The sequence below is a fragment of the Fistularia commersonii genome, chromosome 26 (assembly GCF_037954325.1).
Source record: "Fistularia commersonii isolate RoL2024-O1a breed Wild chromosome 26, RoL_Fcom_v1.0, whole genome shotgun sequence".
Classification (NCBI taxonomy): Eukaryota; Metazoa; Chordata; class Actinopteri; order Syngnathiformes; family Fistulariidae; genus Fistularia; species Fistularia commersonii.
This window is the reverse complement of record NC_141309.1, coordinates 6495786-6521338: the sequence shown is the minus strand read 5'-3', so window position 1 is coordinate 6521338 and position 25553 is coordinate 6495786. Positions and strand designations below refer to the sequence as shown.

Genomic DNA, 25553 nt, shown 5'->3' with positions numbered 1-25553 from the left:
AATATGGCTTGCGTTTAAAAATTAAATAAGAAATGTGTCCCGCCTGCCAAAATGATCACCCATCCCAGTTGTATTGTAATACACCAATTTGGCCACAGGGTGGCGCTATAGTCACTGACTACCGTTTCGGAGCGAATGCGCCAGTTTCCCATTTCCAGGTGCGGCGCTTGAGCCTTTCCGCTTTCCGTACAGGAATTTGTAGGGGCTGCATTACGTCAGTTGTCCTGCCAACGGCGAAAAAGCTGCCCGTCTGAAAAAGGAGGGGGGTTTGCGACGCTGTCTGTCCAGACTCAAAGAGAGGTTTGTGAGTGTAAGGGGTTTTTTTTTGTCGCTTTTTGAGTCCCCGGAAATACGAGGGGTGAGTCGAGAACGGAGCCGAAGGTGCTTCCCTCAGCATGAACCGTCGCTGAAACCGAGCAGACATCGACGACGCTCCGGGGGGAATGTCGATGGAAGACGCCGGAGGTGAGCGACCACGCCGAAGTTTTCACCAAATTGTTTTTTTTTTAATTCCTTTGACGGTGATGTGACATCTCCAAGTTCGACGCATTTGTCTTGAAGTCTTTTCGTAGCAGTTTAAGCGCGACGCCGAACACCTGCTATTAGCCGGTTTTCCTTCTCGGCTCGGTTCGGCTCCAATCGGATTTTTCCGTATCAAACTGCAGCTGGTTGTTTTCTCCAGGCACACATGAATGTCACTGCGTGGGATGCGGAGGCAGAATGCAGGACTCGTTCCACATCACGGTCCTCCAGGACACCTGGCACAGCGCCTGCTTCCAGTGAGTTATCCCCCTCAACACACGGATCCACACCTTGCACGACAATCCCCCCTCAACCTACCCTCGGTTCGGTCCGCCGCAGGCCGACAAGTGTGCGCTTTGTTCCCGCTGAGGGGGGCGGGGGCTGGGGGGTCGGTTGCGGTGCTGCGGACACAATGTTTTGTTTTTGTTTTTTGCTGTGTGTTGGTCAACATGCTTGTTTTCCACTTTTTTTTGTTTTTTGCGAATGCTCCAGAACTTTCGCTTTCATAACCCATGCATTGTTTATTTTCTTGAATGTACCCTGCACTTTTAGCCTGTTGTCTGCCCGCTCCAGGTTCAGGTCTAGTGAGAAGAACTTGCAGTGCTGCAGGAAGGATTTTGCTCTGTCTCACTCCAGACTAAAGTGGAGTTTAATGATTTCCCGACTGGAGAGCAGTGTGAACGTCTTGGATTTTTACAGGTCACCGCTCCCTTGTGAGATAACCTGCATGGGGCCGGTGAACTTGAAGTGAACATACAGTACACACATTGCAGTGCAGGGTTGTGTTCCCCTCCCCCAAGAGTCACGGCTTCATCCAGGGAGATATTATAGTGATGGTTTTCAGAAAAGGGACAACATATTTTAATCCAACTTTAGCAGTTTTAAACTTGAATCATCTGACAAAATGCTCATAGAAAAGTGTGAGGGCCCTGGATTCCGTCCTTATGTTTCCCTTCTGATAAGAAAGAAGCACAGGTTTCTCTCTCAAAGGAGATGAAAATAGACAGAAATGTGACCGAAGTCTGGGTCTCCAGGTCGTCCCGTATTTCCAGAGAGCTATTAGAATGGAGCTGATTTAATGTGGACAATGTGCTGTCTGTTTCTAATAACTGCAACAGCTCTCCTGAAGTTTGGCGCTATTAAAAAGCAGCGCAGTGTCCTTACGTAACTCGGCCCCTTCCAACACTGTCTCTTCAAGGAGCTCATACAGCAACTTTTCATCTTTTCAGAAGCAAAGTTCCTGGCACTGCTGCCGCGTTACTCATTGATCCCCCCCAGCCCGGCTGTATTCCGATACTCCCTCACATTTTTTTGGCATCGGGGTCTCCGCTTTGTCTCAGATGTCTTTTCAGTTGAAAAGCCTCTAGGTGAAGAGGTGTTTGCGGTGCGTTTTCTGTGAGGGCGGGGGCGCACGCAGGGCAACTTATTCAAAGGAGCTGCGGTGCGAACCTCAGAAGTCTGAATCCTCGCTTGTGTTTTTCTTGGACGACTCTGACAACAGGATCGCCGCCACACATCCTTTACACTTTTACCAGCCGAACGGTTTCACTTAAAGCTCAGCACCCTGTGGGAAATTATCCGGCAAGAGCGAACGCACCCGACGTGATGCCCGTCTATTGTTCATTGTCCACGCGCTGCCCTCTGCCCTCTGCGTCCCTCCACCTCTTATAACATTCTTGCAGGCTGACGTCGCTCTTGTTCCAGTAAACCTGGCAGTGTTGCCAAGGCCTATAGGTAACTGCACCCTCAAGTGCTGCACGCTGCATTCCTTAGCAGCGATTCAGAGACGCGATTCCGCTGCCTCAGACACTGACTACACACACGCTTCGCATTTATTATTCTGTTTCAAACGCCGCCTGAGATTTGCGAACGGTTTCGCTGGGATTGTTTGGGAAGTAGTGTAGTGTTTTGTTTCACTGTTTTAAAAAAAAAGGAATTCAGGCCTGACGGGTCACTTATTTTTATGGTTATCACAGATTTAGAATTTGAAAGGTGATATATGTAACAAAAACTTTTAATTTGGCTGAAGCTGTGAAGATATAAAGGGAGCCTTTTGGGAAGTGAGGTAACTTGTTGACTTTGTAAGCTAAGACTTTGACAAGGAAGCGAACATGACTGTCTTTATTCCCTAAATAATGTACTAAATGAGTGATCTGTGAATAAGTGTAACTGTTGTGTCCTGGAATTGAGAGGTCCTAACCAGAAAGCCTCTTGGCTTTTAACTCCACGAAAAGTAATTGGGAGAGAAAAGTCAAATTACACAGCTGCTTACCTACCCGCCACTCATGTTCATGGAGAAAGAATGCCAACAGAAAAATCACTGAGTTTAGGTTAGCGTTGGCATCAACCTCCTTGTCTAGTTAAAAAAAAAAAAAGTGTTATGAGAAAATTACATTCGGGGAAAAAAATGAAAATGTCCTTAAGTTACATGAGCAAAGAATCCGTTTCCATTGTCAGTCCTGATCTCACAAAGGGTATTTTAAGTGTAATCTGACACTCTTGACTGATCCTCAAATATAAAAGGAAATGTATTTATCCTACTTGCTTTTCGGAGACAAGTTGTTATTGAGAGCATTCGGAACCGACACACCCTGGAGATAAGGGCCAATGAGAAGTAAAACCCTCCCTATCCCAAGTTTCCAGGGCCACGACTGGAGGTTCGTCGCTTCTACCGCCACTCTGCACTACACAGGAACAGAGGAATACACTTTAGGAATGCGGATTGAAGGAAATGAGTAATGTTTATTTTGCCATGTTTGTTTAGTCAGAACCATTCTATTGTTGGGTGAAAACCACCTGAGTTTGGCCTGCCCACTTCTATTGATGATAGACAGAAGTATTTGTTTTTTTTCTCGTAAGCACCATTACATCGAGGTAAAATATGTAGTATTTGCAGCAAAATAAAGGCAGATAATACATTTTCAACAAGTATGTTCTTTTTGTGTACCTGTCATTTGGACACAAGTCGGTTTGGCCACCCAACACTCATGGTCATATATCTCCGACAAGCTGTTCAACTGACAACATATTTTTGATGCAAATACCGTTAACGTAATCTAGAAATAGATCTACGAAGCAGAAATGGTCTACATTTGCTTTTTCAAAATCAAGAACATAAGAAAACCTGTCTTGCAGCCATTATCAACGCACATTTTTTTGTATTTTAACGTGAAAATCGAAACAAAGATTCCCCACACTCCCTCTTAAACAAATTTGTGCTATCGACAACAGCCCCGCCTCGACATTCCTCCATGTATACGTTTGAGTTATAGCTTTTAGCTCTCGCAATTTGTCGATAATTGGCCTGCAAGTAGACACAAGTCCGAAACAGTATGAGATTTCAGGGAATTCGTGGCCAACACCTGCTCGAAGTTGGGTGTTAATGGAAAATGAATATATGTATTTTTTTAAATTCTTTTTCTACTTCTACTATTTCCATTATTTGTAATATTGCTGTGACATTGAATTTCCCTGTTACGGAATCAATAAGGTCTATCTTATCCTAGGACGAGTTAGAGTCACAGCTCATCGTAGTTCAAGTGTACCTGGATTCCGTGGCGGATATCACAAGATTTCTGAATTGTCCCGTTTGCACTATTTTCCCCACGTGTGTGGCCTTTGCAGCCGCTGTCTTAAAGTCTAGCCGGTCCCGTCGCCCATGCAACTTGTACATCATCAGATTTTCTTCATCACTGTGTCTCATGAATCCGGTCTCTTTCATCACAGAGTGGCTGTATTCCCCCACCCTGATAATAATTAAGAATAATATTCTCTGCCTCACAGCTGATGACTCCCGAACGCTCCGCAATTATCGGTCGAATCCCCCACAAGTAATATTGTGAAACTGTAAAAATGTCGTAAGCCATTAGCAAAGTCAACAATCCTGGATCTGAAATACCGAGCCTCGGCCCGTGTGTCGCTCAGCACCAGGCGGCGGCCAGCGCCGCAGCAGCTGAGTATCAAAACAAAAACACGCCTCCAACCCCAGCTGCACGTCATCATTCACTCTTCAACTACTGCGTCTTATTTTACTCGTTATTCGTGATTTCTTTTCGTATCTAAGCAGTGAGAAAGTTTGGATCGCATAAAACTGTCAAATTATTATACAACTCAAGAAACTACAAAAGTAGAGAGGTATTTTCAGTGATTTAGTGAAGTTAGTAGTCAAATTTGAATGTAGCGAAACCAACAAAGTTAATAGAATGAAATAAATTCCCTGACATTGCGGCTCATCCTTGCTTGGATTTCGGCAGCCAAACTCACCGCCCCATTCTGCATAACAAGTAAAGATTGTTCAAAGGACGCTCATAGCCTGCAGGTAGCCTGCCCCATCTGCCAGCATTTGGAGCATTCCTTGATAGGAACATTTTGTCCCAAAGTCATGACCGTATCTTACCCCAGTTTTCAAGTCTTCATTTAGCTTAAGCAGTTTTTTTTGTATTTTTTTTATTTTTTGCATGCGTGTGATGTTTTGTGGCAGCGTTCCTCCCAATCACACACTCGATCGAGCAGAATTCTTGGAAGAGCTGCCCCCTTTGAGCACCTTTGACCAGGCTGATGGAATTCCTTTCGCTGCACAATTAAACCCCCTTATTCCAACGATCTGAAAGGTTGCCCTTGCACCATGCCCCCCCCCCCCCCTCCCTTTGAGCTTGTTTTTATTGAATTCTGTAGGTTGTTGACACAGTGCTTCCCACGTTGTCCCCCCTCCCTGACCAGCTGGGTCTTATTAAGGTGCTTGGAATAGACGTATTTGGCAGCCGTCAGTGATAGTTTTGTTCTGTAGGTTGGTCAAACCTGTTCTGCCAACGAGTCAGCCAAAACCTACTTTCTTAAAAGTGAAACTCATAGTGCCATCTTGTCCTCTTTTCTAAAACAAAGCAGACGCGCAAGACCAGGCACATTTTTGCTGCAGCTTTCTCTGTGGGTACCATATTACCAGGACATCATAAACATTTTAGAAGAGTTTAACTTAATGTGTCATATTTCCTCCATAATCCTCTCTTGTGAAACCCATAAGCCTATCAAGCAGGGCGTTACATTCCAGCTACATTTATTTGAATTAATTAACCTTCACACTCTTGCCCATCACAAACCACTGATAAGCCTTTGGGGAAAATTAACTGAGTAGAATACCAAAGTATCATGAGTTCCTCTGGGTGCCTTTTTGCGTCACAGCCGATAAACACATCCCACCTCATGTTAGGAGACAGGACTTTGACCTGACTAATAAATGAATAAACAGATAGATAACCCAACTAACTCCAAGAAAATTGTCCAAAAGGTTAGAATGCAAACTAGTCAAACGCCAGTAATCGGTCAGAAGGGATCATGACACTTTACTTTCACTTATTTCTTTGTCTGGATTTTTTTTTTTTTTTTTAAATCAATAAAACAGTTTTTAAAGCAGTATGTCAGTACAGCGGACAGACATTTGAAAGTGCAGATTCAACCGTTCAAAACAGAAGGGAGGAATCCATCCCTCCTAATTATCGACATCCAATGTTTTGGACTCCATTTGTATTATCTTGAAAGGGATTAGGGATTAGCTTTGTAATTGAAGGGGTTCACGGTTAATTGCCGTAACTTCTTTGTTCTCCAGCCCTGCCCCTGTGCTCCCCCTTAACTTAACCGGTGATGTTTTTGTCTTCCCCCCCCCCCCGCAGGTGCTCAGTGTGCTGCGACCACCTGACCAACTGGTACTACGAGAAGGACGGTAAGCTGTACTGCCGCAAACACTACTGGGAAAAGTTTGGGGAGCTCTGTCACGGCTGCTCCCTGCTCATGACTGGACCCGCCATGGTGAGTCACAATATTAAACGCTCCTCTGTTTACACCTGTTTTTTTGTTTTTTTTTGCCATAGGACAGTAAACAAATGTTAAAGTGACGTGTGCAGTGGATGAGGAAATGTCTTAAATTGTAACTCATAAAAACGTCATCACTCTTTATAATTCCTTTTTTTTTTTTAAATCTGAGATTTAAGATTAAAGTGATTAAGGTTCTGACTATAATCCCATCATCCGCCAATGTGATTCTGACTTTACCGGATTACAGGCGTTCTGCAATGCACGACTGTGAAAGCACTTTATCTGGAAGAATTTTTTGCTGACATGTATGCTAAAAAATGCACAAGACACCATCTTTGGGATGGTGGCTATATTCCAGGTATTCTTGGTATTCCAGGCTGTTCTTTACAGAAGCAATCAACTGCAGGGATAGCAATAATGACTAATGTAGGATTTTCCCTGAGTATAACCCAATGCTTCATGAGTAGACGAAATGGTGAAAAAAGCAGCCACTTCTCCATTACTATGGTTATAATTTGTTTTTATTTTCCTCATGCGCTGGACACACTGGTTCTATGCAAAACCAGTACATCTGTCGAAAAAAAATTTCTTTGAGCTGTTTTTTCAGTCTTGGCAGGAAGTTGCAGTCTTGGATTTTTTTTTTTCATGTTTTGTTTTGCTTTTTTTCTTTTAAAGAGCCAGTTCAGCCAACCAGGCCCCTGAAGCTCGAAAGCCATTAACTTGTCGTTATACTGTCAGTTCTGGTCTTGTGAGGGAGAGCGATTACATGAAACGGCGAGGCCTTTAAACTCCGCACTGCTACGATCCTGCAACTATTGTAAACAATCTTTCCCTTTTTTGTTACATAATCCCTGAATACCCACAATCTGTGCCAGCACTCTCCGTATTCCAGCGTCTCCCTGTGGTTCGAGTTCAATACAACCGTGCCATTTAAATCCAGGGGACGCAGTGATTGCATTTACAGATGACTGAGGCCTTACATGGGCTGCCGCTGAACGTCACAACCTCACTTGTGAATTACTCGAACCCCTCGAGGCCCCACTCTTTTGCCTCTTTGTGCAGAAGTTCTCCACAGTTCACCTCTGCTAGCACGGAGAGCGACTGCTAGGAAGACTTAAGCACACGTGATGGTTTTCGAATCCAGCATATTGGCTGCTTCGTTGCCATTAGACTGCAAAAGAATGGACAGTGGGAGAAACTGACATGAAATTTACAATAATGGATTAATCTTTGAACTGCATTTGTTGAGCATCATGCATTATGACCGTGAAGTGAAAACAAGCACCTGATAAATTTCTTTAGTTTTAAGCCCACAGCTCTTTATCTGCAAGATAAAGAAATACAGTGCAGTAGTAGGATGGCAGCAGCTCAGACTTTTTGCAACTGGGATGTTTTGCCTTTACTTATCCAACGTAGAGCCAATCTAAACTCTCTCTGTGTGCCGCCAAGCTACACACATAACGGATTCTTCCATTTAGTCCTGGCATTCTGCGTCATCACCCAGGGTTTTTTTTTGGCAGAGGTGATTGGCATTGCTGCCTTGTCGCCAGGAAAAGACCCAATGTGGACTTCAGGCAGACGATGACAGCGGAGTGCAGCTTCTTCTCCTCGAAGAAATTCCCTTTAATGCCCCGGTCTCGTCTCCTCACACACACACACACACACGGTTTTAATTATTTCTTTGTTTTGTAATTTAATTCAATGATTAATTCTACTACTCACCAGAATGTTTTTCCTGGCAGATTCTCATTTTCAATCATCCAAACAAGTCCCGCTTGAAGGTCTGAATGGCCGTAGCTGTGTTTGTCCGTCTTGCTGTCGAGACACTCCGGGCAGGTCGCGAGCGCTGCCAGCGCTACAGTTTTTTTTGGCTCTGAAGCACGGAGTTGCAGACAGACTCGTGAGATGCCCCATTACTTTGGCTGACATCATTCTAATCTCTCCCCAGCAGCAGGGAATCCTTTCCCAGCACTCACTCAGAGCTGTGGTCGGCTGTCGGGGGGGTGGGGGGGTGCAACTGAATCGGCATTTCTGTTTAACACTCATCGAGCTGGAATTCCCAGCGTAATGTCGTGATATCAAATCTGTCTGTGTTTCCCTGGCCGTTTGAAATATTCTTTTAATAAAACGATGCTGGAGGTCGGGTATAAGTGGTATAAATCATGCGTATGAAACATAATTTCTGCAGATCAAACACCATGCTGCTATTTTGCGTTTCTTCCTCTTTCTGTCATCCGATCATTTCTATTGATTCCTCCTGTGACTGGGCTTTTAATAACTGTATACAGTAATTGAACCTGAAAGCAGCACATGCAAAGTCCAGGTATGTGGCAATGATCCCTTGAGGTTTACATGATCTCATCTCGCATGAGAGAGGCCAGACTAATTTGCGGCACACCATGAAAAAAACAACAAACAAAAACAAAAACAATGGAGAAATCATTCAGTGTTGATGAAAGAGAGTGCACGTGTCTGCCTGTTTCAGAAGGGCTGGAAGTGTGAGAACTACAAAACGGTGGCTCAGACTCCCAGTGACATCATAGCAGATTCCAGACAGGCTGAGGGTGAAGCAGGTGTTAGGACTTTGTCACCGCTCACAGTAGGCGGAGCGCAGAAAGCAGCCCGAGGCGCGCTCGAACCAGCAGAACAACACAACGACTTCTCCGCCGACAGTATCGCTTCCTCCTGCTCTCGGACGGATTTGAGTTCTGAATACCGTTTTAGGATTTTTATTTGTGGTTCCAGGTGGCCGGAGAACTCAAGTACCATCCCGAGTGCTTCCTATGTCTGAGTTGCAAGGTGGTAATTGAAGACAGGGATACCTACGCCTTAGTCGAACGATCCAAACTTTACTGGTAAGTTCCTCGCAACGTCCTTCCGTATTCACATTTTTGTTTGTTGTATTTGCCGACAACATATTAGCGAGCTGAAAGAAGAGATGATGAAATTACTGCATTTGAAGTTTATTTGATTTAGCATCCAGTTTGTGGCTCCCACATATGGATGACTTTTAATTTAATAGCATTCGGCCATATTCCCCGCTGTTACTCATAGATGACCTGTTTTCTGACTTGCTGTTTAACCGAGTATTCAGTTCAGACTGGGTGTCCTTGTGTCTGACTCCTCCAATTTCCTGTCCTTTGAACCGAAACTTTGAAAGCGACCCCGGGTTGATGCATGCGATGATTCAATCCCTCCCCTCTTGTGCGCAGTGGGAAGTGCTACAAGCAAGTTGTCCTTACACCCATGTTGGAAAAGCGTTCCCACGACTGTGTCCTGGACTCCCTGCCCCACACGGTGACACTGATCTCCATGCCTTCCGCCGCCAACGGCAAGAGGGGCTTCTCTGTCTCAGTGCTGAGGGACGTCAACGGCTCAGCGAGTGTTCAAGTCAAAGAGTAGGTGGCACCTAAACTCAGATCCCTGTCTTATTGTCCAGTCACCTATTGCTCTCTCCAGACAGCAAGGGCTATATGAAGACTGGTGATTGGCAGCAAAACTTTAATTTGAAGCAAATTGATCATACTCTCTTACACAGTGGGGCAAAAAAATATTTAGTCAGCCACCAATTGTGCACATTAAAAAGATGATAGAGGTAATTTTCATCATAGGTACACTTCAACTATGAGAGACAGAATGCGGAAAAAAATCCAGAAAATCACATTATCTGATTTTTTTTTTAAGAATTTATTTGCAAATTATGATGGAAAATAAGTATTTGGTCAACTACAAACAAGCTAGATTCTGGCTCTCACAGACCTGTAATTTCTTCTTTAAGAGGCGCCTTAGTCCTCCACATGTTACCTGTATTAGTGGCACCTGTTTGATCTGGTTATCAGTATAAACGACACCTGTCCACAACCTCAAACAGTCGCATTCAAGTCTCCACTATGGCCAAGACCAAAGAGCTGTCAAAGGACACCAGAAACAAAACTGCAGACCTGCACCAGACTGGAAAGACTGAATCTGCTATAGGTAAGCAACTTGGTGTGAAGAAATCAACTGTGGAAGCAATTATTACACAATGGAAGACATACAAGACCACTGATAATCGTCGATCTGGTGCTCCACGAAAGATCTCACCCCTGTGGGGTCAAAATGATCACAAGAACGGTGAGCAACGTGCAGAGAGCTGGGACCAAAGTAACACAATACGCCGCCAGGGACTCAAATCCTGCAGTGCCAGACGCGTCCCCCTGCTGAAGCCAGTATGTGTCCCGGCCCGTCTGAAGTTAGCTAGAGAGCATTTAAATGACCAAGAAGAGGATTGGGAGAATGTCCTATGGTCCAGTGAAACCAAAATAGAAATTTTTGGTAAAAAATCAACTTGCTGTGTTTAGTGGAGAATGAATGCTGAGTTGCATCCAAATAACACCATACCTACTGTGAAGCATGGGGGTAGACGACTGATCCATGTAAAGGAAAGAATGAACGGGGCCATGTATTGTGAGATTTTGAGTGAAAACCTCCTTCCATCAGCAAGGGCACTGAAGATGAAACATGGCTGGGTCTTTCAGCAGGACAATGATCCCAGACACACGCCCTGGGCAACGAAGGAGTGGCTCCGTAAGAAGCATTTGAAGATCCCAGTGTGGCATTGCCAGTCTCCAAATCTAAACCCCATAGAAAATCTTTGAAGAGAGTTGAAAATCCGTGTTGCCCAGCGACAGCCTGAAAACAACACTGCTCTAGAAGAGATCTGCATGGAAGAATGGGCCAAAATAGCAGCAACAGTGTGTGAAAACCTTGTGAAGACTTACAGAAAATGTTTGACCTCTGTCGTTGCAGACAGACAAAGGGTATATAACAAATTATTGAGATGAACTTTTGTTCTTGACCAAATACTTATTTTACACCATAATTTGCGAATAAATTCTTTAAAAATCTGACAGTGTGATTTTCTGGATCTTTTTTTTTCGCATTCTGTCTTGCATAGTTGAAGTGTACCTATGATAAAAATTACAGGCCTCTCTCATCTTTTTAAGTGGGGGAACTTACACAGGTGGTGGCTGACTAAATACTTTTTTATACTTGTAGCTCAAGCATCCGTGAACTTCTCTGCCTTTAACCCCACACCTCCCTCCCTTAATGCAACAGCTAACACAGTGTTGTCGGTGTCATGTTGCCACCAGGGTCAGAGGGATGCTCATCAGTCCAGAGGTGCGGAATGCCATCCACGTTGGGGACCGGATCCTGGAGATTAATGGCCTTCCTGTGGGCACGTTGATGGAGGAAGAGGTATTTTTTTCACATGTTGTACAGTCACCTAAGACTCCTGAGTTCAGTGTCCTTTTAAACGCTTCCATTCCTCGTGTGCAATTCGCAAAACCGTTTTTTTTATCTTACATTAACTACACATTCCTTACATTCCCACATTATTAATGCATTCTTCCGAAGGTATGTTGAATGACTGCAGCAGTAATTCCCACAACCCAACGCTATTGTTTGTCTGCCAGCTCAGTCTTTATTCTTGGCTTTGATTTTCTTTTCTTTTTTCTCCAACACATTTCAACATTCCACAAGAAAGGTCGAGTTCAGTTGTTACCTTTCCTGTAGTCAGGTCAGGCTTTTGTTTGCCAATGATTAACAATCCCACTTTTAAAGACTTCATGTACTTTACTATGCAGAACTATATATGTTTAGTCTGGGATTAGGTTTAGGATTTATTCCATTCATTGTCATCATCATAGTGGGGAACATATGTAAAGTAGCTTGTGGTAGCTGTACATTTGATCAAAATTGTCAGTAATTAAGAAATTACCATTTTAAGAAAGTGATCCAAATCCTTTACGCGCAGCTGTGGCTCCGTTCCTCGGATCGGATGGTCGCCGGTTTAATATCCTGGGGCAGTCACTGAAGCCCAAGTCACTCCCCATTGCCTGGCAAGCCACTTGCATGATCATGCATCCGTGCGTGCGCGAATATGTGAGGGCAGTCTAATGTAAAGCACTCTGAAACTACAAGGTGTGAAAGAGCTTTTTTTTTAGCTGAGACCATTTACCAAATGTTGTAAATTGATCAGAACCTACCCAGCTGTCACATTACAACGTAATCTGTTATTTATTTATTTATCTATTTATTTATTTATTTATTTATTTTCCATTTTGTAGGTCGACGATCTTATTCATCGCACCAGTCACACGCTGCAGCTGCTGATTGAATATGACCCAGTCCGGCAGCGTTTGGACCAGCTGAGGCTGGGATCACCCAGAAACCCACTGGGCGCCCCTGCGACCTCCCGCATGCGCCTGTCCGTACCGTCAAACGCCGTCCTGGAGAGAACTGACGTGGTGGATGAGGGGACACTGAAAAGGAGGTCCTTGAGGTTTGTGTGGTTGATACGCATTATGCAGCCTGTGCTCTTATGGGCTGTATTGAACAGGTACCTGAATAGCGTTCGTATCCTTCTCTTGTTCAGGCGCAGCAACAGCATATGCAAGTCCCCCGGGCCAAATTCACCCAAAGAACAGACGTTTATCACACGAGACATCGGACGTTCCGAATCTCTGAGGTCCTCCAGTAGCTGCTCCCATCGCATCTTCAGGCCGTGCGACCTCATCCATGGCGAAATCTTAGGCAAAGGCTTCTTCGGACAAGCCATCAAGGTCGCTCTTGATTTCCCAGTGTTTCGTCGCCCCCCCCAGGTATCCTCCATGGGGGGCCGTGATTTAGGATGGTCTGTTTGCCCACAGGTTACTCACAAAGCCACTGGGGAGGTGATGGTAATGAAGGAGCTGATCCGCTGTGACGAAGAGACACAGAAGACTTTCCTCCAAGAGGTAACCGGGAGCAGATGGCGTGCGCTTCTGCATAGATGAAGCAGAATCCTGTGTGTGGGCTGCAGATTTTTTTAAAGCCAAAACTGAAGAGCCGATGTTCAAATATTAACCTTTTTCCTTCTTATTTTGAGACTTTCCCCGCACTTATTAAAACCCTTGTATTGAATGCTTCTTTATCATATATCACCAGCTGGTTTGTCAGGAGGATCGATTAGATTACCATGACCTCAATCTCTTTTCTTCACATATTTATAGGTCAAAGTATTGCGGAGTCTCGACCACCCCCACGTTTTAAAGTTCATCGGCGTGCTGTACAAGGACAAGAAGCTCAATCTGATCACCGAGTACATCGAAGGAGGAACCCTCAAAGATTTCATCCGGGACACCGTGAGTTCAGCTCGTTTACTTTGTCGACACCGCCTCACGGGAGAAACACACACAAAAAAAGCCCCTCCAGTCCGGCGGAGCAGAAACCGACGCAAGCTTAGAAACCGGGCAGGACCCAGGGCCGGCGGGAGGGGCCTGACCTGAAGTAAACTCTGCTCTGATAGAGGGTTATTTGGTGGGCTGGCTGGTATGTCAACTGGCCAAGACATGAAAAGCAGCACAAAGTGCTCCCAGGTGAAATTTTCCCCGCAACTCAGCGGTAAACGGAACATTGTGTTTTTTCTGTAAATGAGACAGAAATTAGTTTGGACTTGACTGTCCTATTTCCTTTGTTCAGATGCCTCAGACAACTTTCATGCCCATGAGTGTATTCCCTTTTTTCTATGTTTTATGTCTGATTTGTTTGTCTCATTGTTGTCCTGGTTAGGATCCATTTCCTTGGGAGCAGAGGGTGAGCTTTGCAAACAGCATTGCCTCCGGCATGGTGAGTTGGCCTCTCGAGAAACTCCCCAGTAAAATATTTGACTTCATTTTCGGCCGCCAATTCATAGGTAAATATGCTTCAGGGTGTTATTTGAAGGCCCAACGTTAGATTTTATGACAGTTTATGTTACATCATGTAAACCTGGATTTTACTTTGCCGACAGTTCACTAATCAAAACCAAAAAAAAAAAGACAGTCACGGCAGATCCCAACCTGATGGCGTGGCAGGTGTCTAAAGAGGGACAGCAACATCTGGCGACATAAACTCCTAATATACTGGCATGACAGTGGCTCTCAAAAACCGGACATCCAATTCCACTTTTGAGCCATTTTTTGTGGCTCATCGTAACCGAAAGGCCAAGAACGTTATCGCTAAAAAATTTGCATGTAATGCCGCCGTTTTCTTCTTGTACTTGTGAAAAAAAGCACAACCCCATCAGGGCCTGATCCTGTAATTTAGCAGATCTGACCTAGAGGCTTTCCTCCTCCTTCCAGGCCTACCTTCACTCCATGAGCATCATACACAGAGACCTCAACTCCCACAACTGCCTGGTTAAACTGGTAGGTGAAATGTCAAATCCTGCCGCCGCATCTACAAGGCACTCTTCTATAGCTGCGTAACGGTTATTTATTATAATATGAACCGATTGTTTGTGAATTAAGCCAATCAATCTACAAGCTATGTATCTATGAAACCTGTTGAGCCATTTATTCTCTCTGTATTTTACGTGGCTTCCTCGTCAGTAGTGACACCACCTGTTTTGTCGTCTTTCGCCAGGACAACACCGTGGTTGTCGCCGACTTTGGATTGTCACGACTCATCTTGGAAGAGAAAGTCAAACCGACTCCTGAGAAAACCTCGAACAAGAAGAGGGTGTTCAGGCGCATCGACCGAAAAAAGAGGTACACGGTCGTCGGAAACCCGTACTGGATGGCGCCAGAGATGCTGAATGGTGAGCAGGACTACAACATATGGAATATCTTGGAGTTTTGTCCAGTCAAGTTTGTCCGATTTGACTTACCTTTTCTCCTTTGTTACGTTTCAGGTAAACGTTATGATGAGAAGGTGGACATTTTCTCATTTGGGATTGTTCTCTGTGAGGTAAGAACATGTTTATTGTTTTCATTTTCTGACGTCGAACATGTTATATTACTAAGTAATCGTCTAGAAATCTTTAGAAATGTAAAATGCAGAAATGACAGAGGTTGATGCCTTCATTGACCTTTACTTCCCATCATGTAGATCATTGGAAAAGTCTATGCAGACCCGGAATGCCTCCCCAGGAACCTGGACTTTGGCCTGAACGTTGGGAAGTTTGTGGAGAAGTTCCTACCCGAAGATTGTCCCCCGCCATTTTTCCCGCTGGCTGTCGCCTGCTGCGACCTCATACCAGACAACCGGTGAGCTCCCGCCATTATCATAAAGTGCCATGGCTCACAGCTAGTCAAAGCAGTACGGCGAGCCGTGTCTGCCGGACTTGTGCAGTTGCTGCTCCGTCTCAAACGTGGTGCGGTGGACGTCCGTTCTCAGATGGTTCGATCACGCGTGGGCAGCTGGGAGCAGATTGTTTCCACAGGGGAAAACTGTCAGGGGACAAATATTCACCTCTTGCGCTCTATCTTTTAGAAATATAAAAGAACATGAAATCTCTGCAGTAACAATTTGCCAGAAGTGTATAATGATCAATTTTTATACATCTTAGACCCCCTCTAACATCTGAGGGTCTCGATCAGACATCCGGCCCGATTTGCTTTTTTATCTGGCCCGCCAAACTATTTTCTTTGAATATTTTCATTTAACCTTCAATTTAGGAATACCTTTTTTTTTTTTCCTTTTGTCTAATTTCGTATGGATGATCGCATACAAAATAATGTTGGTGCATTTATATGATCATTAATGATTTTCAAGTAGAAATAAAATGTCAAAAATTTTCAAATTTAAATTGCAATTTTCATTTTGTCCAATTTACATGATGCCTAATTGGCCCGCGTTTAAAAACGCATGTGACATGTGGCCCGCCAGCCAAAATAATCGCCCACCCCTGGTCGAGATCATATGATGATCTTGTTTTTGCCTGATTTCATTCACATCTGGTATCAATGGGTGTCAAGTATCATCCGAGATCTTGTCACTACGTCCACAAAGCTGATTTGGGAGGACCAAAACAAAGCAAGCATTTGTCAGTGAAAGTGGTAAAAAAAAGTGCTGTCACAGCCAGTAATCTGCACACAGATAGCCATGATAGAGAGGCTGTGAAAAAGAATTTGCAGCCAGATGATGCTCCTTAAACCTTTGTTTTTGCCTTTTTCTTAAGCATGGAAAGTAGCCTGCTTGACAGCTGAAGGAGGAAAAACGGAAAAGAACGCTTATTTATGCAGCTCCTTTTAAATCCAGCTGTGACTGGTGGGAGCGGCTAGCCATGAAGACCTTCCCTGCATCTAATCCACATATGCACCGCTGTCAAACGTCTGAATTTATTTGTAAAAGACTCAAACCAGATTAGGGATTTTTTTTTTTTTTTTTTACACCTAATTATGTGTGCCGTTGCACATGATTGCCCAGTCCCTGAAGGTCTTGAGATGGATCGGATCACATGGAGTGCTCAATATGGTGCTACTTATTTGCAGTCAGCTCTCCTAAAACTTATTTTGATGCCAGGCAAAAGGGGTTCTGCAGTGCCTCCATTGTCTGTGTGATCAAACCGACCCAGTTTGATGCAAGGAGTTTGCTGAGAGCCAACCGTTCTCCAACGGTGGCAGTGGTGACCTTCGACCTTGTTGTTTTTAACTGCAACCGTCTCCCCTCTCTCCTCCTCCATTAGTCCAACATTCCAGAAGCTGGAGGACTACTTTAAGGCTCTGTCCCTCAACCAGGAGCTTGGAATCCCCTTACCTGCCGAACTGGATGAACTGCACCTGAGTCTGAGCAGGCTCCACTGGCCCAAAGACAGTTCTGCGGCACAAAGCGCAGACGGGCCGCAAATGCCGCAGACGGCCTCCCCGGACTGTTCCAGCACCGCAGACGAAGGCACTTAGACCCCCCCGTCCCCCCGTTCCCCACTCCTCTTCCCTGTTCACGACCCCTCTGACCTGCTGCACTAATACCAGGATGAGAAAAAGAGGAAAGCTGGACTGGAGCCATATCAGAAACAGAACCCGAGGTAGCTGAACTTCAGTGCCGTAGAACTGCAACGTGAGTGAACGACGCATTTCAAGAGAAGAAGTTGGAATTGCTTCTTTTCTTCTTTTTTTTTTTATTTTTTTTTAACTCACTCAGCCGCTCTGGGGTCGTACTAATGTTTACTGTGTCCGAAGACAAAATGTAACTCTGCGTTGTCCAGTTCCCGGGAGAAGAACACCCACACACACACACACACACACACAGAGTTGCTCAAAAAAACAGCACACACTCACACATCCAAGTCCCCGTGTGACGCAGTTTTGTGTTTTTGGCACGGAGGTTGTTGTTCGCCGCTTGTGGAATGCACAGATACATTCTTGTCCAGCAGAGGGATCACTTGACTGCAGAAGAGCAGGAACAGGAATACTTGACTCGCTCGGCTGATTCGTGCCGTGCCGGAGTAAACAGATCAGATGTGAAACGGAGTGACGGCACATAGTCTGATCAACTGAGACACAGAAGTGCCGTTGACCATTGACGCACCACTAAATCTATTCTATTTTTTGTCTTATTTCTTAGATGTTGACTAAACTTGATTTTATTTTTTTTTATTTTTTTTTGCCAAACTGACACTCTGATTGAGGTTTTCATCAAAAACCAGGTGTTTGCTTCAATTAAATTTAGCAAGAATCTCTTTTGAACTCTGCTTTTTTTTTTTAAAAAGAGATTCTTATTAAATATGTCAGAAATGACCATGAAACAACACCTTTGTACAGAAGAACTGGATTTGTCTCGTCCTGATTAATTGTACATAGATATGTACATAATGATTCCTTTTTAATAAGATTTTGTTTTCTAATGGGACCTGTTTAGACTTTTCCAGACATTTTGTTAACGACGGACGTTTTGCCTTATCAGCATTATGCAAGGTACTGACGACCACTATTTATACCCCGATAGTGTTGGATGAATAAACCCTTCAGAAAAACCTTCAAAGTTATAGTTGTCATTCTTTGCTTTTGAGTTTAAAAGTAAGAATTGCAGCTAAACTGTAAAGGAAAAGAGGGCAAGAGACTATTCATGAAAGGTCCCTACAGTTACTGGTAGGGTTGTATGTTTCTAAATGATGTGTGAATGAGGGAGTGAATTATTGCATGTCTTTTTAAGATTTGTGAATTAGGGACTGAATTATTGCATTTCTTGATACCATGTGTGAATGAGAAGGTGAATGGTTGCATGTCTCTGTATGTGGCCTTGTGATTTGCTGGCAGGGGTTCAGGGTGAATGAATGAATGACTGAATGAATATACTGAGAATGAATCCGTGTTTCTGAATATTTGAATATTTCATACCGACCAGACCGACGAAAACATCAAAGCTTTTAAAACACAAAACATTTCAACTTCTGTGCTCAATGTTTTATTTCAGTCTCGGCAGTAAAAATCCGCCATCCAAACGTACAAATACTAAACCATAGGAGTTACGGCCGACACGATGACGGAGTGACAGTAACAAAAACGAAATCAAATAAAAATACAGTGTGAATCTAGCAGTTGTCATAAAACCAGGACATCTGACAATGTAATTATAATCAAACTGTGCTTAAAGGAAACAGCTGCAACACACAAAAATACTCTATGTACAAATTTTCTCATCTGTATGGAGTACTTTTACTCTGGATGCAAATCCAAGCATACTGGAGGTGCATGCATTCAATAGATGACAACAATTGACTTTTTTTAAAAAAAATTTTTATATATTTTTTAATCTTCTGCCCCACAACTGCCTCCACCGCCGAGCACCAAGAGCAAAAAAACTGGAATCTAGACTTGGGGCTCGCCCTGCCCTGCAGAGGCGGACACTGGCGTTTCTTGTTTGAGATCCCAGCTGTCGTCCATGTCCCGGCAGTGCTATTTCATCCTACACACTAAACCGCTATCTCTCGCACCTCCCGAGAGCCCCCCCACCCCCCCACCCCCACCCCCATCATTTCCTGTCACTCCTTAACCTGTGGAAGAAAAAGGACACGTCCTCTTCCGAGTCTGCCGACGCCTGACACGCCGCGTAACTGCATCGGCTCGACGAAAAGTAAAGAAAGAAAAATGTAACACCTGGGTTGAAAGAAAATATAGAAATACATTCAGCATCATGCTAAGGCATTTTTCGAGATGGAAGTCTTTGTTAGTCATCACTGGGCTTTTTTTTTTTTTCGCTCCCCCACCTACCGGTCTTTGGAGGAGAACTTTTTTGTGTATGTGTGTGTGTGTCACACCAGTGTCTTCGAGACACACCTGGTTCTTTACAAGTGGTTCCCCTTCGGCACAGCCAGCAGTTCCGAACAAAAAGGAAGTAAAGCGCAGATTTCATCAACAATAACGCTGAACACTTTGGGGAAATTCTTTCCACTTGGACCAAAAAAAAAGAAAACCGAAGCCTGCGAACACTACCTGGCTCGAATCAATTTTCTTTATCCCTCGCCATTTTAAACAATGGCTACCCAAATTCCCATTTGTCTAGTTTTATACTGACATTTAAAAGGGCTGGGCTTTTTTTTGTCTTTTTTTCCAGATATCAAATATAAACGTCAGTGACTTTCTTTTTGCGTTTTCACAAATTTCAGTTTTATGAAACACTCATCTGTTCTCGTCATCGCCGTGTCCAGAGTGTTTCAGATAACCTGGTTTGTGGTTGGGGCTCGTCTCCGTGGCGAAGGTCACCGGGGCAACCGGTGCGCCCCCCCCCCCCGCCTCCGAGACTCCCGAGAACGTTCAGAGGAGAAACTGGAGTTCGTGTTTTTTTTTTCGGCCCGCTGGGATTCGATCAAGACCCGATTGAGGATGCTCACGCTCCGGGTGTCACCGCCTGCTGGCCCATGAGGGGGTCCCCGCCATCTACTTCCTCCTGCACGGGGGTGACTTCCTGTTCGGCCGTGATTACGATGGTGTTCTCGTCCACCAGCTCGCACGTGGGGTTGGAGAACGCCGACAGGGGGAGGGTTATCCTCTGCATCTCCCGCTCGTACACCCGCTGCTCGTGCTTGGACTTCAGGTCCCGGCCCCTAAGCAAAAGAGACATCCGGTATGTTGATGATCCGATTACACCTTAAGAGATCCAAAACTGAAAATAAATTAAATGTCCTTTTTGTTACTATTATTATTATACTGCTATCCCAAAGCTTGTTTTTCTAGACTTGGATCAAAAGCAGTGAATATCAGTGACAAGAGGACCCGGTGTGACGTGCGCTGACTCTGCAGCGAAGTGACAGATGGTAGAAAAGGGAACCGGGAACCGACGAGCCGGTGAGGAAAGCGCTACTTCAGGTTGGCGCGGTGGGGAGCGGGAAACAGCCTTCGGGGCCCAGATTTTACCGATCCAGAGCCAAAAAAAAAAAACAACCCTGCCCTGCGCCACGAAACAGACTGCGGCTACACGCTCCGTCTCACCCGTTCCTCTTACCGGAACTTGCCACATATGCTGCGAGGCGCCGCCTTACAAACAGCGAGCAGTCGCTGAATCATTTCCAAATGCTTCGATTAGACTGAAGCTCATTTGAGCCGGAAACACATTCAGTTAATTTGATTGTGCTGTGTGATTAGCGGTGGATGTTAAAATGAACGTTCATTCATTTGCTATCTTTGCAGCTGATCCTGCAGTCATGGTGGCGGTGGTACTTCAACCCTGGATCGGTTGCCAGTCGATCGAAGAGCCACATAGAGAGACGACCAACCGTTCACTCTCTCATTCGTACATCATAAATGATCCCTGGACCGGTACCGATCTGCAAACATGAGACCTTCCGGATCTTATTTTGAAAAGCGACTGTTCCACCCTTCGCATTACTGCCACATTTAATGTATTAATTCCCTAATATAAACCCTTATCCTTGTATTCAAATTAAATACTATGAACTTACAAGTTTTTAACCGCTCCGCAGAAACATGTTCATGCATTAAAATAGTCTGGTACAAAAATGGTTGGGGACCACTGATATAGAAACATGTCATCACGCATTCACTCTAATTCACATGTTTGAGTAATTTAGTGTCTCCACAGAACCTCCTGCATGTTTTTGGGAGGAAACCGGGAGGAAACCCACACAGACATGGGGGAGAATATTCGGACTCCACACAGAAAGCTCCCCTACCGCAATCCAACCAGGGATCTCCTTGCTTCGCGCCGCGTAACCCCAGGAAGGTAATTTATTAATCGATATAGTGATACGAGCTCCGTCCTTTGTGTAGACAAACTAAATCTTACAATTTCTCCCTAGATTTATTGTCCTGGAAAGCGAGAAGACGCAGACGGGTGTGGCCGGGAGGGTTTGAAGGGGGTGGAGCTGCGGACCATGATACGCGCACATCATTACACGCACGCAGCTGCGATGATGCGATGTGCACGGAGGTCACAGAGCCTTCTCTCTGATAATCGCCGTCTAAATATAGCGGATAAAGATGATGCTAATCAGATCCGACAGGCAAATCCGGAGGAACGTTTTGTGCGCATCGGTGACACTTCTCCCGCTTTGCCGTTTATGTAACCACGGCGCACACACACACACACACACACATTCACGGGCTCCCCCCCCGAAAAAAAAAAAAAAAAACACATCCGGGCCCCCCTTGGCACCGCGCTCTCTTCCTAGAATATGAAATGCAGAGTATCTTAAATAGATCTAAGGGCTTTCTTTTCCCCGCACCTCTCCTCCTAGAGCGACACAGGATGGATCCTGCAAGGAAAAAGCGATGCACCGGGGTCGACTGTTGTCTAGGTAACCGCTACACTTGGACGAACATTACGGAAACGTGCTACTAGAACACGTGTGCCGATTTATGTTTTTTATCTTATCTTTTTGGTTGTTGTGATTCAAGCACGGACCTTTTGTAGAAGTACCCGACGGTGATGCCTGCGCCAAGGATGATGATGATGGCCATCATGAGGACGCCGAGGACGTAGCCTGAGAGGAAAAGAATCGCAACATTTAAGCGTGTAGAGCGAGCATTTCTGCGCCAGGTGGCAGCAGAGAGATCCCCGGACTGTTTTTTTTCACAGCGTCGCGTGAAAAACCGTGGCCTACCGAGTGTGCCGAGATCTTTCTTCTTCTTGGGCCCCGTGTGAACCCTCTGGCTGATCCCCATGACCGGCTGCGCGACAGCAACACCTCCCTGGGAAACCCTTGGCTTTGCCTGCTGGACGCTTCGGGTGGTGGAAAAGGTCGCCGCCGTCGTTGGGCGGATGGACTCCGCCTTCCCCGCTGTTGTCTGATCTGCAGGTGGAAAAAAAAAAAGAGGAGGGTAAATCAAAGTATCCAAGGAGGGGAATCTGATAAATCGCCGTCCCGGGGCATTTAAGTATCCCGCCGGCTGAATGTTAACAGATCTACATTTGAAAATGTTATTTTGGAATGCAAGAATGACACTCCGAATGACACTCTGTTACAAAATCAAACATCCTCGTGTGATTTGATCCCGTTCGTATCACCTCCCTCTTACGTGTTGGAAGCAGCAGACGATGATTTCTTACGCACCCGGTGGAGTTTTAATCGGATTTATCTGTTTACTAGACTGGATGATATTCAACTCGGAACCAGATCGTTGACGTACGGCCTTCACTTTGCCTTCCCGTTGGGAGGAAAAAGCAGTGGGAGGGAAACGTAAATCAGCCCGAACGGCGAGCACGTGTTGTTTTTTTTAAAAACCCTCTCCCCCCTCCTCTCTCTCAGAGACAGGAAGCTCGCTGAGATCTGCACTCGCTCTCTTCGCCACTTCCTCAAGAGGAGTTGTTGTTTACTAACTCCGCTCCGACATGAAGTCATGTACCCACCCCCCCCGCCGCCGCCGCCGCCCCGCCGGCCAATCGCAGCCTGTCTCCGAGGAGACCTCGAACCCCCCCCCCCGCCTGCCAATGAGCGACGGGTTCGAGGGCGTGGTTACCAGAAAATGCGTCTGTGGTAGCTTGAAGTTTTTTCAGGCCTCGTGGCGGAAAGGTTGCAGGGACGGAGGAACAAAACTGACTTGGGGCGGTTGCAAACCGCTCGATGAGCCGCAGCTTCGATAATTCCCCCTTTTTTTTTTTTTATTTTCAACTTGGCCGAATTGACAGTGAACTCTTCGGGCTTGTTTTTTTTTTTTTTTTGGGGATTAATGAGCGGACCTTGACTGGGGAAAAACTTAGCCTCATTAACCCCCAACCCCCCTCCCACCCCCAGACATAACCCACATTTAGACGCTACCTTCGCACGCCGGGACTGAGCAGAACTCTCGCTGGGTCGTCCCGTCGGGTCCGGCGATGTAGCACCACGGCTTTTCGGAGGAGTCCGGGTTCCGGCAGTAATTGTGATCCCCCAGACCTGTTTTTTTTTTTTTTTTGGGTTGGGGGGGGAAAAGGTCGGAGATGTGTTACTGTTTCCCCTTTTTCTGGACCGACCATTTGAATTCATCAATCATTCACACAACTTCATAACAGTGCGCTGAGCTGGCCGCCGCCATGGGGGGGAGGACAAAGACAGGAAACAGCAGCTGCTGCAGGAGCCTTTTAAAAAGAGACAATCTGTTTTTCCTGTAAATACCCTCCTCTGGATCCCCTCCTGTGTTTTTTAACATGCAGTGATGGTGTTTTTTTTTTGTTTTTTTTTTGGCTGTGACAGATTACCCTCAAATTACAAACAGGTGGAGAAAGCTGGTGTTTCTTGCATTCAAGTAAATCAAAGTGTTTGTGTGAGAGAATGTTACCTTTTTCCGGATCCGTCAAGATGCTGGTCCAGTTCAGACAGGTCAGCCCGGAGGAGGAGCTCTGGGCTTCCCCTCTGTACTCCTCACCGTTGGATTTAATGCAGTCTGCAGAATAACAGTGGAATAAAAGTGACATGTAGGTTTTTGGGGGAGTTAAGGAGTTTCCAGGTTGACAGAAAATGAGATTCTGGACACAGAGGAAAACAGTGCATTTAAAAAAAATACGAAAAAAAACAGTTTTTAAGTTACCTTTCTGATCCCCATCGGGTGCACTGCTCTCCACAAACGCCCCGCTCAGGAAAACAACGTGCAAAGAGAGAAAAGCGTTGCAGAGAAAGCGTCCGGAGCGCACAGGCAGCATGGTTCCCTTCTGCTTCTGGACGGGACCAATCCAAAGAAACAGAAAAACAAATGCACAAAACGACAAACAAAGGTGTCGGAAATTGGAGGGTTGAGGAGGGTGGAGGTGAGGGGGGGGGGCCTGCGCTGAAGGCTTCAGACGCACTGCTCCCTCTCGCCGAAGTCCCAGCCCTTGTTTTTGTCGGAGAGCTCAGCTTTCCTCATAAACAGCCTCCAGCAGTGGGAGGAGGATGAAGAAGAGGAGGAGGAGTTGCAGCAGCAGCAGCAGCAGCAACAGCAGCGGCACCGACTTCGTGGTCCTAAAGTCTCACCAGGTTCTGTCACGCGCACGCGCACGCCCTCCCTCTCCACAAACCGGCTCACAACAAGTGATTGTGTAATAACCGGTATTAACGTGTTATTACAGCGTCATTACGTTTCCACCGTCCACGCAGGTTGATGAATAGCTGATGCCCAATTCCCCCCCCGCATCCCCACCCCACCCGTGGTGACTATTCTGATCCGAACCCGAAATCCTCTTCCTCCTCCCCTGCACCCAAAGCACGGGGGCCCCTGAGCCTGCAGGGGCCAGCAGGGTGGGGGGTGGCCGTGGGGTCGGCGTGGGCGTGGGGTTAACCCGTGACCCCGCTCCAACACGGGGGCTTTCATGAGATCTGCAGTGCAAACACGCTGGCAGCTGCCACGGCACTCTCCATCACCTTCCACGGGGGGGTGGGGGTGGAGGTTTCCCGGCGTGCACCGCGGGGACCCACGCCAAACACCACCGTGGCCTTTATATGGAAGCAATGCTTGCAATTGTATCAATAATCTTGTTTTCATCAAATTAACATCCAATTCAGGCACTTGACGTCATTTGCAAATGCGTTTCATCTCTATAACTTTATTTTCTTATTACTATTTTGAATTAATAGTCTGCTGTTTGTGATGCCCCCCCTTTTTTAGTTTTGTTTAAGTGCGTTTAATTTGGTCTATGCAATGATAAAAGTTATAAACGTTTGCGTTAATAAACGACAACGCAAGGCTTGATCGAAAAGGTGTCTGCTAAAGCTACGGCATTTTAGAAATTAAGAATAAAATGTATATACTATGCACACAATAGGAAGTTTACAAGCACTCCCGCTGCTGTTCCATAACTCAATTTTATATTTATTACTAATACTATTATTTCTAACTAAGTTCTGAATCCATTCAGTGTCACGCATTTTTATTTGGATTTTTAAACCATTCCCTAGATTGACTCCTTTAACCGAAATCCACCTTTATTTTAATATTTGTTTAATCCTTTGTTTTTTTGCAAACATATAAATCTGTCTGCGTTCATATTTACTGGCTTTGAAATAGCATTGTGGAGTGTTCCAGACAAAC

The 25553-nt window shown here is 45.4% G+C and overlaps 2 protein-coding genes and 1 long non-coding RNA gene across 4 annotated transcripts; 2 read left to right on the top strand and 1 right to left on the bottom strand.

Annotated features, from left to right (window-relative positions):
* The first annotated feature begins 146 nt into the window (after nt 1–146).
* On the top strand, nt 147–18089 carry limk2 (LIM domain kinase 2). The gene is made up of 16 exons (XM_086173842.1): nt 147–465; nt 683–779; nt 6189–6324; nt 9076–9185; nt 9543–9728; nt 11463–11568; nt 12441–12655; nt 12749–12935; nt 13023–13109; nt 13365–13496; nt 13924–13980; nt 14475–14540; nt 14758–14932; nt 15026–15081; nt 15223–15380; nt 16802–18089. The coding sequence occupies exons 1-16, from the start codon at nt 444–446 to the stop codon at nt 17013–17015; spliced, it is 2004 nt and encodes a 667-aa protein (XP_086029968.1). The 5' UTR covers nt 147–443; the 3' UTR covers nt 17016–18089.
* A 414-nt stretch (nt 18090–18503) lies between these two features.
* pik3ip1 (phosphoinositide-3-kinase interacting protein 1) lies at nt 18504–24416 on the bottom strand. The gene is made up of 6 exons (XM_086173843.1): nt 24078–24416; nt 23829–23933; nt 23330–23446; nt 22175–22363; nt 21976–22054; nt 18504–20158 (listed from the first exon to the last, which is right to left on the bottom strand). The coding sequence occupies exons 1-6, from the start codon at nt 24187–24189 to the stop codon at nt 19942–19944; spliced, it is 819 nt and encodes a 272-aa protein (XP_086029969.1). The 5' UTR covers nt 24190–24416; the 3' UTR covers nt 18504–19941.
* Nucleotides 20059–22180, top strand: LOC147218383 (uncharacterized). 2 transcript variants are annotated; one of them, XR_015108800.1, is made up of 3 exons: nt 20059–20178; nt 20276–20399; nt 20742–22180. It is a non-coding gene; the product is annotated as an uncharacterized LOC147218383 (long non-coding RNA). The 2 variants fall into 2 exon arrangements; XR_015108799.1 differs by lacking the exon at nt 20742–22180 and having other exon boundaries at nt 20276–20507.
* Nucleotides 24417–25553: the final 1137 nt, after the last annotated feature.